This window comes from Anomaloglossus baeobatrachus, chromosome 1 (genome assembly GCF_048569485.1).
Source record: "Anomaloglossus baeobatrachus isolate aAnoBae1 chromosome 1, aAnoBae1.hap1, whole genome shotgun sequence".
Taxonomy (NCBI): domain Eukaryota; kingdom Metazoa; phylum Chordata; class Amphibia; order Anura; family Aromobatidae; genus Anomaloglossus; species Anomaloglossus baeobatrachus.
This window is the reverse complement of record NC_134353.1, coordinates 608,083,108-608,104,451: the sequence shown is the minus strand read 5'-3', so window position 1 is coordinate 608,104,451 and position 21,344 is coordinate 608,083,108. Positions and strand designations below refer to the sequence as shown.

General features: G+C 40.2%; 1 protein-coding gene across 1 annotated transcript in view; it reads right to left on the bottom strand.

Annotated features, from left to right (window-relative positions):
• The window catches only part of NTRK2 (neurotrophic receptor tyrosine kinase 2), a 426,971-nt gene that overhangs the window by 108,740 nt on the left and 296,887 nt on the right, over positions 1-21,344 (bottom strand). The window contains 1 exon segment of the mRNA XM_075318432.1: positions 10,977-11,165. Within this exon segment, the coding sequence (XP_075174547.1) occupies positions 10,977-11,165 (189 nt within the window).

Below are 21,344 nucleotides of genomic sequence, written 5' to 3'. Positions count from 1 at the left end.
CAGCTCCTCACCGCCGGGACTGGACAGCATTTCCCGGACGATGGTCTCCGCAAGCAGCTGCTCTTGGACGGGGTCTGGTACCGGAGACGGAGCTCTGGGGTACGGTATGGAAGACGGGGTTACAGGGTCCCAAAAGAAGCCCCGGTGATCTTGTTCCAGCCGTTCGGCAAGCACTTCGGCCGGCTCCCTCACGGGGACAGATGGTGCTGCGGCTGTGACGACGGGCTGAGGTGTTTCCAAGGGGGAATAAGTAATCCCCATGGGCCGGTTCCCCACTGGTAGCTGGGTGGCATAAGTTGCCCGTACCTCAGTGGTCGTGCCTCCGGTCGTCGCGTCCCAGGTGGTCAGCCAGGTCACCTTTTCCGGACGTGCTGGGCCTCCTGGCCCAGTCGGAATGTCAAGCAGAGATGCTTCCGCTGCGTCAGCGTGCTTGGGGCGCTCCCGGCCCAGGCTGGTCAGAGCCATAGCGATGGCAAGATCCTGCTGTTGGCCGGAAGTCTCCATCTCTTTCTCTTGCTGTGTTGCTAGAAATGGCGGCGGGGTCAATGCTGAGACTGGAGGAAGTGGAGGCGGGTCTATGTTTCCCGCTCCTGAACAAGCTCCGCCCCCAGCCTCACACATCATCTTGACTCCTCCGCGGCGGTTCTTCTTTTTCTTGAGAATACCGCCCACTTCATATTTCTTCCTTCGTGCCCTGGGACTGACGCCTCCCCTCTTTGGGCGGAGTACTCCGTACTTCTTCTTCGGCACCGGCCAGCCCCAGGCTCTTCTTTTGGCGCCAATTCTGCGCGCGCTTTCTTCCTCAGCTTCACAGACGGCGGCCATTTTGCCGCCATCTTGTGCCCGGTCCAACGCCTTAGGCACTTCTTCCTCCCACCATGGGACTGGAAATCTTCTCTCATAGCCCGGATACGGTGCACTCGGCACCACTTGATCTCCAGCTTCTTGGGTCCCTGGCAGGGAATTCGTATCCTGCCGACTACGCCACATGAAGTGATGAGCCAGGGGAGCCTCAGGCCTTGTAGTCGTGGCTATAGTTTTCAGGCTGGTCCCTGGCTTCACCACTACTTCACGGTCGGGGACTGACTTGGTGGGGCAGAGTGTGATGGTGCATTCGCCGGACGATGTACAAACGATCTTCAGACAAAGGGTGCTGGTAATAAACGACATCCTTTATTTGCACAACACGATCCGGCGGTAAAATCAGGCACTTTCGGTGGAGCTGGGGGCAGCCTGCCCTAACGCACCCTCTGGTGGGGATATGCCCGGGGTACTCCACTTCGCCGGGCTCCCACACTTTGGTTTCATGCACACCGGACCCACACCAGTTGCTTCACACCCTGAGGTTACGTTCTCCTCCTTGCTCTCCGGCGCCCCCTGGTGGTCCCGCTCACACACTCTGCCCCTCGATGTTCACACTCTCCCGTCCCGGATCCGACTCCCCCTCACACACACACACACTCCCCTGTGATTCAGCCGGCTCCTCCTCCCCGGTGGCGACAGCCGTCCCACCCGGCCACTAGGGGGTGCCCTATCACAACATAAAATAATAAAAGTCAACATTTTTATTAATTACAATTCCGGGTTATCTATGCTGGTACTGGTAGGGGGTAGGCTCACCCACTACATATATGTCACTGATGACATCTAGTTTCAAGGAAACAATGTCTTGTTTGGGGGTTGAGCTGGTGTCTGTTCACCTTGATTGCCATGTTCTCTTTTCAATGTGCACTGATAGTGTTCACCTTTGTTGACTCATCACTTCGCATTAGTCACTGTCACTGTGCATTCAAAGTTATATAGCACAGGGAGCACATACAGAGCATGTGTCAGAATTGATAACTGGCAGATGCTCAGTAGAGCCGGCACTAGCTCCCTGATACTGAAGTCACTGATGATGTTTCGTTTTAGGGTGGGTACAACACCTGTGTCAGTGATGGCGGCCTCCGCCCCTTGATGACATCCCCTTTGAGTGGGATACAACTCAACTAGTGAGCGATTTCAAAACAAAACAGTATGGGAATGAAAGTTAAAATCAAAAAGAATAGAGAAGGAACAGTAGGTAATTTTTAATTGAAGTATAATAGAAAAGTGAAAAGATGACTACATCAAATAGACATGTTGGATTCAATCAACTTTAGTTTTGGACCACAGCATTAAGTATTAAGTACTGATTATAAGACACATTTTTTTTCCTCCCAAAAAAGGGGGGTAAAATGGGGGTGCGTCATATAATCCAGATATGGCTTACTGGGGTGGCACCATTGATTTGCCTGCGGGCTGCTTTGAATCGCTGGTGGTTGACGCGATGGACTTCAAGAAAGTGTCCGCAGAGGCCAATCTGCGCACATGCCGCCTCTGCAGCCATTTTCTTGAAGTCCATCGTGTCAACTATCAGTGATTCAAAGGCACCCACCGCGACACCCCATGAGCCCACAATATTGCTGACCCTCCATCCACTGACCCTCCTGAGCCATGACACAACCTCCTCCGGGCTCGCAGCTTCACAGACCCTGCCTCCTGAGACCTTACTGAGATTTTCCACCATTGCCACTCCCCCCTGGTGAGCTAATATAAGACGCACTAGAATTATAAGACAGACCCTAATTTTAACAGTAAAATTTGTTTTTTCCTCTTTCAAATATGGGGTGCGTCTTATAATCCAGTGCGTCTTATAAGACGAAAAATACGGTAATTCTGTAGCTAGCAAAGTGGTGAAAAAAATTTGCAAAAATCTTATTTAGCCTAAAACACTTAAAATACGTAAAATAAATTACACCCAACAGTGACTAAACCATACACAATTTCCAGTTGCAAAAACTCCCTGAGATTTATTGTATGCAGATGTGAGCGAAACCTCAGAGCACCTTCAGACTGGCCCACAGGGGAACATGGGAATCCCCCTGAGGGCCTCTGTGCTGCTGTGAGCCACTTACTCCCCATTATGAGAATTATTTGGCCCCATTACATTATTCACTATGTACAGAGAAAAGCAGCATCTCATCAATCAGTCAACAAACTACCCATGCATTATTACATAGAAGTACAGATAAATGTGTGACTGAGGCTAATGTATTATTTGTATGTAGCTAAACAGTGGGCCCCCAGAGTCAGGGTTCCTGGAGGGCCCTTGGCAGCTCAATCCGACACTGCCTTGGAGTGATTACAAATCTGCCATATGTGAAAGGATCTTTAAAACCATAGAATGTTTATGGGCAGCTTGCAGTTGACTAAACATAAATAAAGCGGCCGCCCCATTACTCTTAAAAGGGTTGTCCACTGCCAGACAACCCCTCCTTAATAGCTCAATTGTTGTTTTATTTTATGTTGGACAGCAAATCTAGAAGGAAGGGCTCGTCAAGAAGTGGACCACCCCTCTTAAATTATCCGTAAGTAGTGTGGATGTGTATTGGCATGGGTGTGGGAGAGGATGTATTACAAAACTGCTCTTAAAAATTTCATCCAGAGTTTTCTAACAATAACTTTTATTCTACAAGCCATATAATTATCTAAGAACAATAGGAACTGGAATCTAAGTGCCATTAGATCTAGTGCAATTTGCGCTCCATTATGTCACTAAAGCACTTTGTATTGTGACTGTCTCTTTAACATGGAACCTCTCCCCGCAGTAAATCTGTCTGCGGTGGGTGCTTTATGCATAAATAAATCTTTGGGCTATGTATTGGGACACTCTAAAAGGTTTTATGAAAAATAATAAGAAAATGTACAGTAGTGATGTTATCACGAGATGCCAAAACTCATTAACCTTGTCATCGTATATTTAGGAAATCTATTTATCTTCTGATTGTCTTAGAGGCTGTAAAAATGCAAACAATTCCTTGTAATGATTAAAAACATCAGGATATTTCTTACTTGTCTCTCTTACTATGACTATGTGCTACGTTCACACAATGAGTATTTGGTGAGTTTTTGTTTTTTCAGAATGTTTGCACCTATTGTGTAAATTAGGTTACTTGTGTTTTTCTCATTGCATTTTTAATGGATTTTTTTACTTTTTTATCACATTTTTGACTGTGTTTTTATGTCTGTTTGTGATGTCATGTTTTAAATAAGGGGTGCTTCACACACAGCGAGCTCGCTGCCGAGATCGCTGCTGAGTCACGCTTTTTGTGACGCAGCAGTGACCTCATTAGCGATCTCGCTGTGTGTGACACTGAGCAGCGATCTGGCCCCTGCTGCGAGATCGCTGCTCGTTACACACAGCCCTGGTTCGTTTTCTTCAAAGGCGCTCTCCCACTGTGACACACAGATCGCTGTGTGTGACAGCGAGAGAGCGACGAATGAAGCGAGCAGGGAGCAGGAGCCGGCGTCTGGCAGCTGCGGTAAGCTGTATCCAAGATAAACATCGGATAACCAAGGTGGTTACCCGATATTTACCTTAGTTACCAGCCTCCGCAGCTCTCACGCTGCCTGTGCTGCCGGCTCCGGCTCTCTGCACATGTAGCTGCTGTACACATCGGGTTAATTAACCCGATGTGTACTGTAGCTAGGAGAGCAGGGAGCCAGCGCTAAGCAGTGTGCGCGGCTCCCTGCTCTCTGCACATGTAGCTGCATTACACATCGGGTTAATTAACCCGATGTGTACTGTAGCTAGGAGAGCAAAGCTAAGCGGTGTGCACTGGTAACTAATGTAAACATCGGGTAACCATACCCGATGTTTACCTTAGTTACCAGTGTCCGCAGCTTCCAGACGCCGGCTCCGTGCAAGCGCAGGGTCGCTTGCACGTCGCTGCTGGCTGGGGGCTGGTCACTGGTCGCTGGTGAGATCTGCCTGTTTGACAGCTCACCAGCGACCATGTAGCGATGCAGCAGCGATCCTGACCAGGTCAGATCGCTGGTCAGATCGCTGCTGCATCACTAAAGTCTGAAGGCACCCTAAAGCTGCTTTGATTTTGATACTTCCAGACGTTTCACTTTGACAAAACTTTATTGGTACAGTGATGTACAGATTACATGAGTTTTTAGTGCAATGGAAATACACTAAAAAGGGATATGTGTATTTTACCGGTGCATTTTTTCATGTATTTGCATTCCTCACATAAAACTCAGCCTACTCGCAAGATAAATTGACCTATGGCACATTTGAAAAACACACTTTGGTTACGAGATTTCTATAACTCCATCCACTTTGTTGGAACTATAAGAGTATGTTCGCACACTGAGTGTTTGCTGCAGAAATTCTTGCACCAAAATCTGCACCTTGGTGCGTTTTTTAGTCTGTTTTTGTGCCATGCGTTTTTTTTAGTGAAATCAATAACTTGAAGGGCTACAAAAAGGAGGAAAAAACGGACCAAAAATTGACATGCTGATTCTTTTTTCTGTACCCCAAACTGCAATGGAGAACGAAGCACCATGCGCACAGCACTTAAGAATTCTCATTGACATTGCTGGCATAGACATGCATATTTGAGCAACAAACTGCACCAAAACTGCACCAAGAAACACATAAAATAACCACTGTGTGCACAAGGCCTAAAATGCTGCAATTTGTTGTGCAGTGAAAATATACAACATCAATAACTCACCAAAAAGTTATGACGGGAACTTTCACTAAGTGCAAATTTTTTTTTACTCTGACTATTTTAATCTTTGTCATTAGCTACAAAATAACTGGATATCATTTCTTCTATCAGTGAGTAAAAGCTCGATGGATTACAATGTTATGGTTTGCTCTCATTTCCGTATTAATTGGAAAGTGATATCTGATATTTTATCAGAAAGCACTTGCTCCAATTTTATGCTTTGTTAGACTATACCGATTCGGCATGATAAAAAAATCACTGCATGCGGCGATTGGCATCATGTCTCAGATCACACACACATACAAGTCTATGGGTGCACGTGAAACACTTGACTGCACTCGGGTGACACCTAAGTGCAGTACGATATATGCAGAGACAGGCAGCGGAGCAGATGGACTAACTAATCTCATCTATGATCCCAATCTCGCATTTTAGAGAATCGGAGCACAGTGAGTGACACTTAGCTCATGCTTGCAGCAGAGTCTGAGCCAAGTGTCATTAGCTCATTGCATCTGATGCGCTCACATCGGATGCCGTGTGCTCGTGTGACCCTGGTCTAACTAGAAGCATACTTTTAAATGCATAATTTGAAGGTCTGGCACCCTAATGCAAAATTTGCAAAGGGCCTATAAAATCCTTTTTTGCAATTCATAGTGCTAAATTTTTAGAAAGCTCAAGGCAAATATGTAACAAAGTTTACACTTAACACTGCTGATTTGTGGCAAAGTATCTGGACCTAGCCTCAATATATCTTTACAGCATTTTAAAGGGTTGTCCGGTCTTAAGCTACAGTCTGCAGTTACTCTATTTGATTGTAAAATTGTAAATGCTCATATCTCGAGAACCTGTGTGCTGTGAAGATTCTCCGATGCCGGGAGCTGGTGGTCATGTGACTACAAGTATGCGATTTTCATACTTCCAGCCACATTCTGACTAGACTGTACCCGGTCTCGCTCAATGCACTTGTATTGAGTGAGGCCAGATACAGTCTAGCCGGCATGTGACCGCATGTATGCAAATTGCGTACTTGATGTCTTGCACCCGCTGCTCCCAGCGCCATCACCAGAGAATCCTCACAGTGCTCAGTGCGTACGATGTGAGGATTCACAAGTCTTAAGTCGAATTTAGCTTGAAGTCTAACAGATTGCCATGGATTTAAGGCTAGGGCCCCACTTTGCGTTTACAACCTACGTTTCTGCAGCGTTTTGAGCTGCAGCGTTTTATGGCCAAATGTCTTGCGTTTTGTTTTTTCATGTTATCCTATGGAAATTGTGAAATTTCTGACCCCACTTTGCTTTTTAAAATGCTGCGTTTAATTTGCATATTTTGTGGCAAAGAAGCAACATGTCAATTGTTTTTGCCATTTTGGGTGCGTTTTGCTAACATTGAAGTCTATGAGAAATGGCAAAAACCAAGATTCCAGCAAATTCCTGCGTTTTACCTGCTTTTCCAGTGCAGAAAACATGCGTTTTGGACTTCAAAAACGCATGCTTTTTGGACATCAAAATAATGATTTCATATGTCCCTTTACACACACACATAGTCCGACAATTAAAAATAAGAATTTTAATAAATTATTGCTATTTTTCCATTAAATATCCTATTACCGCTATAATTTCATTAAATTAATCTATTTTCATTATTTTTCACAAAAATATAGATTTCTTTCTTTTTTTCCATTTTTTTCATTGAGTTTGACTATTTAAACTTTATTTAGCAGTGTCATGATGTTCAAAACGCATCTATCAAAATGCAGGTGTAAAAGCAGGTAAAAAGCGCTGAAAACGCATCTAAAACGCGGTAAATATGCATGCGTTTTTAGAGCTACATTTCTGAAAAAGGCAACTTTGGTCAAATCAATTAAGCCCAAAACGTGTGTTTAGAACTGCAAGTAGGAGAACGCAAAGTGGGGCCCTAGCCTAAAGGATGCAGGCAATTTACAGCTGCTACTTTACTCTATAAGATGTTATTAAATGGTAAGTGTACTTTCAAAACTATTCATATTGTGCATGTCCGTGTAAATAAGGAAGAATTGTACTAATTCTTAACATTATATCTTGTATCTTGCATTTTTCACAAGTTTTCTCCTTTGCAGACTCTCCCTCTTAACCTTTTAGTGACGGGGCCAATTTTGACCTTAATGACCATTCCACATTTTTCAAATCTGACCAATGTCACTTTATGAGTTAATAACTCTCAAATTCTGCAATATATCCCGGTGATTCTGAAATTGTCTTTTTTCTGACATAAAATAAAACAAATTTTGGACATTTTCTTCACTTTTTTTAAAGAAAATATCTGAATTTGTATTAAAATTTAGAAGAATTTGCAATTTTCTAACTTTGAAAATTTATATTCTAAAACCAATAGGCATTTCCCATTTGTGTAATTTATGTCAACATCATTTTTCAAATGTTCTTTTATTTTGTTAGGATGTTAGAAGTATATAATAATTTAGCATTGATTGACCCATTTGGGAAACTAAACCCCAGAAGCAATTCATCAATGGATGTGGTGAGAATTTTTAAGCCACAAACTACATCACGGAGTGTAGCTACTTTTCCAGGATGAGCTTTTGGTGAGTTTTTGATTTTGCAGAATTTTTGCAGCATTTCTGCTACTATTACGTAAATTAAGTAAATTGTGTTTTTCTACATGCGTTTTTAAAATGCGTTTTTGACTCTCCATTTTTTTGTCTCTTTCGGTATGGTTTAAACAAAGCTGCTTTGTTTCGAAAACTTCCTGGTATTTGACAAATCTACTCGTATATGGTTATAGTTATGTGTGGATTACATTATGCAGCAGAAATGCACTAAAAATGCATGTACAGTTTTTACCTGTAGATTTTCCCCCTATAATGCAAGTCTATGGAAAAATCTGTGTCAACCTACTCACTAGAGATATTGACATGTTGCCGTTTTGAAGCACACACCACAGGTCAGTTTACGTTGAGTGAAAAAGAAGCAAAGTGGGCATAAGAATATTATAATCCACTTTGCTGGCACTGTAAGGCTGCTTTCACACATCCGTTTTTTAGCATCAGTTGTAATCCGTCGCCTTGAGAAAATACGGTATCCTGCAAAATATTTTGCAGGATTCCATTTTTCCCCATAGACTTGTATTAAGGACAGATTGCGGTTGATGGCCTTGTGTTGCATCCGCCGCACGACGGATCAGTCATGTAGTAACTGTCCGTTGGGCAGAAGCAACGCAGAATGTAATGTTTTTTCTGTGCTGTGAAAAAACTGACAGTGACGGATACGTTGGCGTCCGTCTTGTGTTATAATGGAAGTCTATGGGCGGCGGAATCCATCGGAATCTGTCAATTGACGGAATTAGATGACGGATCCGTTTTTTTAATGGATCCGTTGCATGCGTTTTACAACAGAGTGCGACGCATCCGTCCCATCAGTCACAAAACGGATTATGACCGATGTAAAAAAAACGGAAGTGTGAAAGCAGCCTAAGATGCTGCATTTTTGATGCAGCATCAAAAACTCACCAAAGGTCGTCATGCGCACAAACTGTTACTTTAGCCTTAAACTTTAATTTGCGCAAGGGGTAACAGTTAAAAATGGAAAGGCCAATTTGTTGTGCATTTTTTACCAAATCTGGCACTGACCCATGTGTGTTTGAACACTACTGCTTGAATACATTGTGGGGATCAGAAGGGCTGAATAGTGAATTGGCTTTTAGAACGCAGTTTATCTGAATAGATTCTGCATTCCACAGACTGTGAGGTGGTCAGAACAGCCAAAAAAAAGCAACAAGTGACCCCATTTGGAAAACTTCACTGATACTGATCAAATAATTTACCTAGGGTTGTTGTTAGTATTTCAAACACACAAGTACCTCAAGTACCACAAGAATATCACAAATTTGGGCAGTTGGAAAAAAATAATATTTTTACCACTAAAATTAGCTGTAAATCTTTTTATTTATGCAAAAAGTGAAAATGGACCTCAAAATTGTCACTAGTGACAGACAGTCCTGCGGTGTCCGGCAATAGACGGTCACAGCGTTTGGCTGCATAAAGTGTTCCCTGACTTTCTATTATTACTTGTGTTAGTATTCAGTGTGCTAGGTATCTCCTCTGTTGGGTTTTAATAGTTTTAATATTAGGACCCTGCAGTGCTCCTCTTCCCTTCAGCTGCTAAGCATCTGTATATCCCCTTGGGTTTAAATATGCTCATTTTTCCTGTACTTGAGTTGGTGATATTCAGGTCACTCAAGCTCTGGATGCAAGCAGGTGGCTTGCACTCACCTGTAGCATTGTTGTTGCTCTTTGCTGAACTTCTTCCTGAGGCATTTCGAGATAAGTTGTTTATGCGCTTTCCCCATGTTTGTTTGTGCTCCCTGTGTCTTCTTTATTGTTTAGTGGGGTTGACGAAGAGCTCATCTCACCCATTCCCTATCTAGGGCCCAGCTCTAGGTTCATCCTTGAATCAGGTATCTGGCTCGGCGCATAGGTTCAGAAACCTATGTAGGGTGGTGAAGGACCCCAGGGGCCAATGGTAGGTTTGGTCAGGGGTCATCATCTCTTCCTTCCCTAGACACAGGATTTCCCTTTCACCATTCACTTGGTACTCCCCTGTACCTAGCATGACAAAAATGTGTTACACAATTTCTCCTGAATGCGGTCATACCCCATAGGTTGTTGGAAGCTACTACTTTTCCACATGACAAGGGTCAGATGGAAGGAACGCTATTTGGCTTTTGGAACACAGATTTTGCTGAAATAGTTTATGCCATTTGCAGAGCTCCTAAGGTGCCACAACAGCAGAAAATACAAAAAGTGAACCCATTTTAGAAATGAGACCCCTCAAAAAATGTATCTACAGCAGCAGTGGCTATTTTGACTTCATAAGTGTTTTCGCTTTGCCACATCCACTTAATGCGTTTTTGTTTCTGAAAAATGGCAAATCTGGCCATACATCATGCACTGCTTTTTCTTCTGGAGATAGAAGTGGGCTCTACCCACAGCAAGGATTTCTTTGCAGTGTTTTTTTGTTTGTTTTTTATTACACTATTTTTAACCTTTTTTTAGACCCCAGATGGGACATAATATGTCTTACTGGCTCATAAGTTGAGAAAGAAGTAGAATTATCTGATTACATGTGTTACTAAGTTTCTTTTGTTTGCTTATACTATGGATTTATGTAAGGTTTGTTGAAAGTACAGTCCCCATGTAAGCTCAATATACAAGCCTCTTTCAATAAATAAAGGTTTTTTTAATGATGGAGCGATCCTCTTAAGGAGTAGCTCTCCAAGAGAGATTTCTTTGCACAGATATAACATTTTTTAACTTAATCATGCAACAAATTAACTATATAATTATGCACAAAAATCTCCTATTTCAGATCGATGTGACTAGACATGTTATTATCACTATCAAACAGTTCATTTAAAAAGAATTCAAAGCATTGAACTTACAAGTGTCAGGCTTTAGGTGACTGTTGGTGATTCCAAAATATTGGGGGTTTTCAATGACCGGGATCTTGGTCATACCGATGATAACTGCATCAGGTCCACCTTCTGAGGAAGATGGTGTATTGCTACCATTAGAGATGTGATGAAGAGGGCTGGCTGAGTCATCGTCATTGCTAATCACAGAGGAAGGACCTGCAAATAAAAGGGACTTTTGTTATTTTATTGTCATGTAGTAAAGTTGAACATGGGACAATCTTCTCAGATACCATTTTCTTGACTGCAGCATAAAAACAATACATAATATATTGAATTAAAATTAACCTGTCATTAGAAATTAGACCTACTGCTTTTGTGCTAAATGTATATTTAAAAAAAATGACAGTTTGTTTTAATCTGTATTAAAAACATAACATAGAAACCTTGAAATTTTCACACTGGCCACTGGGGCTTTTGTGGTTTCTAACTTTCTGTTGTTTCAGGAAACAACACATGTACATAGCCACAATGAATAGACCACAACCTCACATTTTATATTAAAGCATCTAATGAGCGTGTACAAACATCAGCGTGAATGGAGGTGGAGCAGGGTTAAGTGGGACATCACCTATTTTAATTGATAGATCATGTGTTATCAGCTGTGTATAGAATTGATATGAGCCTCCTGAAAATTCTTCTACAAACACCAGGAAGTATGAGTCTAAATAAGCCCCAGTGGCCAGTGTAAAAAAAAAATAGATTACTATTTTGGAGTAATTAATAAAGATCATGATATAAAAAAATGTGGCCATTTAAAAAAATAAAAATAAAAATAAATAAAAAATACAAATAATACAAAAGCCTGATTTAACCCCTTAATCACGAATGACATTCATCAAGCACACATCTTTCCCTGCACATGTTGGCTAATTCATTCAGCCAACATGTGCCTCTAACATGCACGACTGGGGGACATTTAATGTGCAGAGGCATTTAACACACACTGGCAGGGGGGCGCACTGTTCTGAGCACTCATCGACACCTCTATGGCGTTGTCGTGGGATGCCGATCAGTTGCCATGACAGCCAGGGGTCGGCTGAAGACCCCTCTGTCTGTCATCTCAGTATTCCTATGAAAGCCAACCCGTGGCTGACATTCATAGGACACTGTGATTTCTTCTATAAACAGCAATACTTTGGCACTGCTGTATGTAGAACAAGTGATCAGACTACTGCAGGTCTCCTAAGGAGACTATTAAACGCAGTGCAAATTAGAAAAAATGTTTTAAAAAAATAAAAAAAAAGTTCAAATCACTTGCCCTTTACCACATTACAAATTAAGAAATAAAATATACACATATTTTGCATCACTGTGTTCGTAAAAGTATGATCTATCAAAACCTAAAATAAATTTATCAGATGGGTAAACAGTGTAACAGAAAAAACCTCCAGAATGACAGTATTTTGGCCTTTGCAACAACAGAAAAAAAATTAATAACAGGTGATCAAAACATCGTATATGCCCCAAAATAATATCAATAAAACATCAGCTCCGGGCACCATAAACAAGCCCTGACACAGTTCCATATCCCAAAAATGTAAAATGTTACGGCTCTCGAAAAGTTGCTACACAAGCAAGGGTTTTTTTTTTTTTTTTTTTTTATAAATCTCTGAATCTTTTTTTCACCACTTAAATAAAACAAAAACTATACATGTTTTGTATCTACATAATCATACTTATCTGGAGAATCATATTGCAATTTTATGGTAAAATGAACCTTGTAAATATAAAAAAAACTATTGCAGAATTTCACCTTTTTTTGCTATTGCGCCACTCTTGGAATTTTTTTCCCCTCTTACCATTGCATCACATGATAAAATTAAAAGCATATATGTATATATATATATATAGATAGATAGATAGATAGATAGATAGATAGATAGATAGTGGATAGATAGATAGATAGATAGATAGATAGATAATGGATAGATATGTACAACTCATCTAACAAAAGACAAGCCCTCATTGAAGGAAAAATAAAAAAAGTTATGACTGGGAAAAAACGAAGGAGTTAAGCAATGTTACTTTCTGCTGATGCTTCTTTACTTTTAAATTTAGTTTTGTAATTTATTTATGTCATAAGGTTTAAAACTAATAAAAAGAATAAGGTACAACATGTAAGTAAGATCAAAGGGGCGGAGGAGATTAAGGGTGGAGATGCAGGGACTTATGTTTCACCCTTAAATGACAGTCCCAAAGCATTTGAGTCCTCTTTACATATCAGAGGAATGATGCAGATGATTGATGGAGATCTACAGTAAAATATGGGTAAATGAAATCCAGCATGGTTGCTGTAGCAACACACGAATTCCATCTTGGCCTGTCATGTTTGAACTCTACGCAAGCAAAGGCTACATCAGCTTTCAGGAAGCGTCTGATAAATGGGCCCACTCATGACAAATGCTGGCTTGTTTGACAAATGAGCTGTTTTACATGAACTTGCCTAAATCCCATTCCCTTAATGCTGCATTGGCTGGATCCCATTGCAGTGACGGCCGCGTAGACGGTAAGCAGAACACCCCGGAATCACAAATGAGAAAACAATCTTCGGTAATGTCATCTTAAAAAAGCAGATTTCTGCTGACAAAAGAGTCACCGTGTGCCCCCTCATGAATCATGTAGACACTGTAAAGTGCCCAAACCCTGCTTATCCAGATTAAACGGGGTCACCTAATTACTTGTCACAATGATCTAAGAAGCCACATTTTGACAGACATTATTGACTCTGGCTTGTCAAGCTGCATATTCCTGTTACTGGCAGCGTGTGTGCCATCCCTTCATTTTATATACTCTTGTACCTTCAGAAATGACATTTATCATTGCATGATTTACTGTTTCCATGGGTTTAAGGCGGTAAGTAAGTAGAGCTGTCACGATTTCTCTGAAAAAAAAAATGAATTTTGCAGCATTTAAGTTAAAGAAAAGCGATGACCTTAAATTAACTTATTTTACTGGTGCAAAACATTTTTTTCTGCTCCCATGTGTATGCTGGATAATAGACAGTTCAGGATAATTCAGGTTGGGTAGCGAAATACAGACCAGGGTCATTATCTACACTTCATGCTTACCTGCAACTTATTGTCCACAGTTGGCTCCAAAGCTACTATTTAACTTAGTTCTATTGAAGGGGTACTGTGAGATGTGGCTACTAGGGATGATCGAATACCTCAAATATTCGACTTCGCGAATATCTGCCAAATAGGTTGCCGCTATTCGCGAATATTTGATGCGCAATGTAAATCTATGGGAAACCCGAATAACAACTATTCGGAACTATTCGGCCTTCCCATAGACTTACATTGCGCATCGCATATTCGCATAGCGGCGAGTTATTCGTCGGATATTCACGAAGCCGAATATTTGAGGTATTCGATCATCCCTAGTGACTACGTCTTAGACCTTTTTCCCACATCCGTAAAAAAACACACATGTTTTGCACTGAAGTGTAAAAGGTGCGTATGGCCCTCCGTATGCCGTAATTTTGGCACATGAGTGATCTCCGTGTGCTATTCATGATAACACATGGAGAACAGGAACTTTCTGCTCACCTTCTCCTGGTCGCTGCTGTCCATGGTGCTGATGTCTTCCGCTCTGTGATCTCCGCCCCTGCTGACTCCCAGCTGCTGCTACATCCGGTCCGAGGTGCAGTAAATATGCGATGACCATAATGAGCGGTGGTCAGATGCAAGTGACAGCAGCGGCAGAGACAGCAGCGCTGGAGAAGGTGAGTATAGAAATTAATTTTATTTTACAGAGACATGGTTTTCCTTGGTACTTGTCATACTGAAGTCACAGGGATCGCATCAGTGTGCAGTCCGTGCAGTCTGTGTGACACCCTTGTTACCTGAGAAAAACGGACATATCTATGTGTGGAGCACACGCACATATGTATGCTCCACATGGACACACGGTCCATGGGAAAACATTCACATATGTGTGAACCCATTGATTTTAATGGATCAAACATTAAAATTTTTATCTTTATGTTTGAAACCTGAAATGTCGGAGAAGGTTAAAAAACTCAAGGGAGCCGAATACTTTTGCAAGGCACTGTATATAGATATATGGGAATCATGTCCCGTAGGATAAATACTAGGGTTTGTAAACACTCAGGAGGTGTACTTAACTTTTTAGAGGCTTTAGTAGTCCACCGTTACCACAGTTATCATTCCCTCTCTTTGACGGGTGCTGCATTACTGGCTCCTGTCTTTATATGATCTCTTCTACTGATCAACCCCAGGGGAATCAGGGGGAAATGCATTGGTACATGGGATTGATGACATTGGACTATTAAAGCCTCAAAAAAAAGCTCAGTACACCTCTATAAATGTTTATGCCCTTTTTAATCCTATGAGACATGATTCCCACATATCTATATATAGTACTTAGAATGTTTTTTTTATTACTGAAGTTGTTTGTATGAATATTTGTTCTTGCCCTTTCCTTACGGTGATGCAGTAGAGTGGTATATTTATTAGAGCAGGTGCTTACTAGAGTCTCCAGGATTCCCGTTCATGAGTTTACATGCCACTTCGTTTTCTAGGGTGCCAACCGCTATGGTCAAGTAGGGATGTCTAAGGCCTACAAGCGACTACTAGCCCCTACCCACAAATTACTTTGTAGTACCCTAGCTGTATAATAACCTGCATGCTTTTCAGCATCTTTCTATTCATTGTTTGAGTGTTTTGTAAAATAAATTTTAAAGGATATCTATTAAAATTATTTTTTAGGGGTATTGGTATTTGGTCTAGACTCTAATGGTCTCTGGTTAACTAAATGGAAGTCTAAGGTTGTCTGAGGGACACTTCTTGTTTCTTCATTGGTTCAATTTGCTAACTCTGATTTTGACATATAAACTTCTAGTGTACAATTAACAGGTGATTTATCCTATATTTTAAAGCAAACCCATTTTGGTGCTGCTTGGAGAGTATAAACTATATTAACAATGGCAGATTGTGAACATAGATATGAACATTTTATATTATATATGTTAAAAAACTATAAGAGAATGTCATTTTTAGAGCAAAAATGGTTCAGTATAGTGGAGTTTACTCCATAGCAATCATTCACTCTATTGGAAAATAAAGCAAACTGTACAGAATGTCAATCCAGAGAAAAAGAGAGGTGTGCACTCCATGAAGGTCATAAAATGATGTCCACAAAACATTTGATGAAGTAGAGATAAAATACCTTTAAATATTTTGCCCTAGTATAGATTTAATGAACAGCAAATATGAAGAACACATCCGATATTGCACCAAACAGAACCTCTTTGTGAAATATTAATGCACTGTGCTTCGCTGTAGACATGGAGAAGGTCAAAGGAAGAACTGGGACAGTGACATTTACCAGTAAAAAGAGTCAAGAAGTCCCAGACATTAGGCGTCAATTACACATTGGATTTTGTCGCACTGACTAAGCAGATGCTGCAACCTGGCGCTTCATTAACATGTATAAGACACGGAGTAAAATCAATGGTAAAGCAGATGGTGGATTTATTACTTGCTGAATGCTGGGGCATGGAGATCACATGGGTCAACAGGGTCGACAAGATATCTGATATCGCCACTGTGAATCCAATGCTTCTGTATTAAAGTTTAATGATAACAAGTAACATTAGTAAAGAGGATGTGATAGTCTGGTGAGCATTAATTTTCTTTGTACGGTACATACAGTAGTTACTCAATATTTCAATGTCTAGAATTGTATCTAATTGAAAACTAAGGCTGAAGGAGCGTCCTTGTGATCCATAATTTTCAGATTTGGAGAATCTTTAAAACGGAGATTTTATTTTGAGGCATAGCTATAAGGTGGTGCAAAACAGCCATTCCATCTGGACCCCGGTGCTGAAAGGTCTCTTTGACAAATGTAAAGACGCCAGTATTGTAAATGATATATAGTACGTATAGGAGATGGCTCTCCTATATATGTTGTATTTGGGCTCAGGAGATACAAGTTACAGCATGTTTCTTTGTGTGGTCCAGCTCAATGTGATTGCAGAAGCCGTCACTATGGACAATGTGTCACCCTCGCTTTCTTTGATTGGCAGCTATGTGACAGCGTGTAATCTATTATCTTTTTGAGCAGCATAATGTAGAGACAGAGACTCTGATTACAGCAATGAGTCACTTAGTGCACACAGAGTCTTTTTCAGGTGGTTTCCACTTGGAACATGCCTAAAATAAACACTCAAAATGCAAAAAAAAATGGATATATGCACAGCAATGTCAAAACAAGATGATGAACATATGATATGATCCATCTTTTTTCTACTTCTTTTAAAGGGAATCTGTCACCAGTTTTTTGCCACCTAATCTGAGAGCTGTTCTCAGATGGGGTAGCAATAACCTGGTAACAGATTCCTTTAAATTGTATTTTTAAGTTAAAACCCTTGATAGATCTTTTTAATCTATTATTTTTTCTTATTTCATATTTCACATTTGAATTACAATGAATTCTGCACATATATCTGTTTGGTAAGGTAAGAGTTAAAGCAAGTAATCCAGGCATATTTAAGTAGTGGAAATTATTCTTGCTTTTTAAGTCATGTTAAAAGGAAAACATGTATGGTTAAGGTTGCTATGGATTGTTCTCCAGGGAAATTACTACGTGGAGACATTGCCAACCATGGCCGGTAAGAATGTACAATCCCGGTTGTAATGCCAACTCTTCTGCTTGACTGAATGTGAGCTTCATTTCTCAGGGTGCAGCAGATATGCATTACACGGCAGTACGCCTGTCTGGGATCTGAAATACCTCACTCTTCTATCCATGTTAATGTTTGGCTAATGACATTTAAACATTGAATAAATTGAGTGCCCGGACTCATGCAGGGATTACGTGTATAATTCATATATACTGCAGAACAGGCTAGAGTAGGCTGCCAGGTAAAAATTAATGGCCGTCATAAAGTAGTTTGGTTTCTAAAGGACCATTTATATCACTACTAGAACAAATGATATTGCCCCTTCTGATCAATGATGAATTTATGGCTTCTCACTATTGGCAGCTCCTTGATTCTGAATGGGTATTAGAGAGACATAGCACTGGAGTAAGTATTCCTCAGAGAGTCACGGGTGATGTACAGAAGTGGTCAAGGAGGTACTAGGAAATGATTTACTAACAGTAGAGCATGAAATACTTTTTATAGGGAGAATTCAGGGGAATGAACTCTATTTGCCTCAAATAAAAATTATTTCTTACAGTTTGATGAGGTCTAAACTTGACACAGATCCTAAAGCTTTCCAGACACACGATACACCAGTCCAACTGGGAGTAATTAGGGGTCAGGGGGAGGTTACTGTTATAACTGTTGGTAATCACCAGATTTATGAGCTTCGAGAACCTCACCCATCTATATTTATATGTTATTACTGAATACTGTATTTTATTTAATAAAAGGCTGCAGTGGCCATTTTATCCAATCTGGTGTCAGTGTCTTTCCTTTGATCAACGGGGTATATATCTATCTATCTATCTATCTATATATATATATATATATATATATATATATATATATGGGGTAGGGTCCCTAGGGTCGACTATACCAAAGTCAAGATCAAGCCTAGCTAAGTCCACCAAGGTCTTCTCCACCATTTTCTTAATAGTAACAGGCCATCGAGTTGCTGGTCTTCCTCTTTGCCTTGTTCCTTCTCCAGTGATTGATCTCTTCGTGTGTTGTGTCCAAAGTAACCAAGTCATAGCTTGGTAATCCTTGCTTCAAATGACATGTCTGGCTTGATTTTATCCAAAATTGGTTTGTTTGTTCGCCTTCCCATCCATGGTATTGATTCCATCCTTCTCCAAAACCACACTTCAAAGGTGTTGATTCTTCTTCAGCCTTGCCTCTTTTTTTGTCAGGTTTTGCATCCATATGTTACATAATACATAATATATATATATATATGTATATATATATATATATATATATATATATATATATATATATATATATATATACATATATATATATTAAAATATATATATATATATATATATATGTACATATACATATATATATATATATATATATATATATATATATATATATATATATATATATATATATATATATATACATATATATATATATATTATTTTTTTTTATTTTTTTTTTCAGTCATGTCTGAAAATGTTGATACCCATGAAACTACTCCAGGAGATGAAGTATTTCTCCCAGAGAAGAGAATTATTGCAATTACGCATGTTTTGTTGTACACATGTTTATTTCCTTTGTGCGTGTGGGAACATCATGAAAAAAGAGGAAAAAAATTGACAATTTGGACATAATTTCACACAAAACTCAAAAAATGGGCCCGAGAAAAATGTTTGCACCTTCCCACAATTGTTGGTAAACAACTTTGTTTCATGCATTTGATGCTAGTTCAAACTCACTTGTGGCAAGTAACAGGAATGGGCAATATGAAAATCACACCTAAATCCAGATAAAGAGGGGAGAAATTGACTCAATCTTTGCATTGTGTGTTGGTGTGTGCCACATTAAGCATGGAGAACACAAAGAGGAAAAGAGAATAACCAAAATTGTGGAAACATATCAACAATCTCAAGGGTGCAAGTCTATCTCCAGAGATCTCAATGTTCCTTTGTTCACAGTGCACAACATAATCAAGACGTTTACAACCCATGGCACTGTAGCTAATCTCCATGGCAGAGCTAAATTGATGAAAACTTGCAACACAGGATAATCCAGATGGTGGATAAATAGCCCTAATCAAGTTCCAAAGAACATAGTCCTGGTGTTCCAAAGAAGGGTGCATCAGTGTCAGTGCCAACTATCCGTCAACATTTGAATGAACTGAAATGCAATGGCAGGAGACCCAGAAGGACACAGAGACATAAATAAATTAGACTGCAGTTTGCCAAAATGTTCACGAGTAAGCCAAAATCCTTCTGGGAAAGCATCTTGTGGATATATGAGACCAAGACAGTGCTTTTTGGTAAAGCACATCATTGTACTGTTTAATCAAAATTAGAATGAGACCTACAAAGAAAAGAAAACAGTACCTACAGTCAAATATGGTGGAGGTTCAAAGAAATTTGGGGGTTGTTTTGCTGTCTCTGGCATTGAGTGTCTTGACTGTGTGCAAGGCATCATGAAATCTGAAGATACCAAAGAATTTTAGATCACAATGTAGTGCCCAGTGTAAAAAAACTGGGTTTGCACCCTAGGTCATGGGTCTTCCAGTAGAACATTGACCACAAATATAGTTCAAGATTAACTCAAAAATCTATGGCACCAAGGCGCTGGAAAGTTCTGAAGTGGCCAGCAATAAGTCTGGATCTAACTCCCATTGAACACGTGTGGAGAGATCTTATAACTGCTTTAGAGAGAAAAAACCCTTCAAATATGAGAGACCTAGAGCAGTTTGCAAAAGAAGAATGGTCAGAAATTCCAGTTGAGAGGTGCAAGTAGCTTGTTATTGGTTACCTGAAAATATTGATTGTAGTTATGTATTTCAAAGGGTGTGCAACCAAATATCAAAGTTGAGTGAGCCAACAATTTTGTCCAGCCCATTTTGGAGTTTAATATTCCTTGTCCTAATTTTGCTACTGCAAAAAAAGAATCCAAGGTTTATGTGTCAGATAAGGTGTGTTTCCTGGAATGTGAGAAAGATAAAGCTTTAACTATATTTTTTGCAATTTCTTTTTTTGTTAATTTGTTTTATTTTCAACAAACAAAACACATATCTTCATATTCCAGAAATTTTAACTCAACTGTCAACCACCTTTGCCTTTTGTGGTAATAGTCTAATATTAGACCGCCTGATCTAATAGAAGGGCGTGATCAATAGGCTGTGCCTGGACACTGTGCATTGCACGTATCTATGTGACTGACGCCCTATATTAGATCTTATTTGTTAGCAGTTTTTTGCCAGCAACCTCCCCCTCCTGTTGTAATAGGCTGGGGGTGGTTGTTTTATAGGCATTCTGCACCTGTGATCTTCCATCATGGGGGGCCGTATGCATCTTGCATGTGCTTTCGCCACTATCTGACCAGTCTTTGGCTGTTGGCTTTATTTTTGGTGAGTTTTTTTATGAATTAATAGTCTAATATTAGACCCATATATGCCACAAGAATACTGCGGCCTGTTGCACGTACTAGCTATTGTATTGTAAATCTACCTAGATTTTTTTTCTCCAGTTTTTGAATACCTGTTGTAGTAGTTCAGTTTAGCAAAAATATTTGGTTAATTACTTACTAATTGATGTAGTTGTGTCCACTACTATCATGAGGTGAGATGAGCATCTCGCTTCAGGTGGCTTTTTAGGTGTCTTTTGAGGTGGAGGGGTTGGGGTGGCACAATCGCCCTGCAA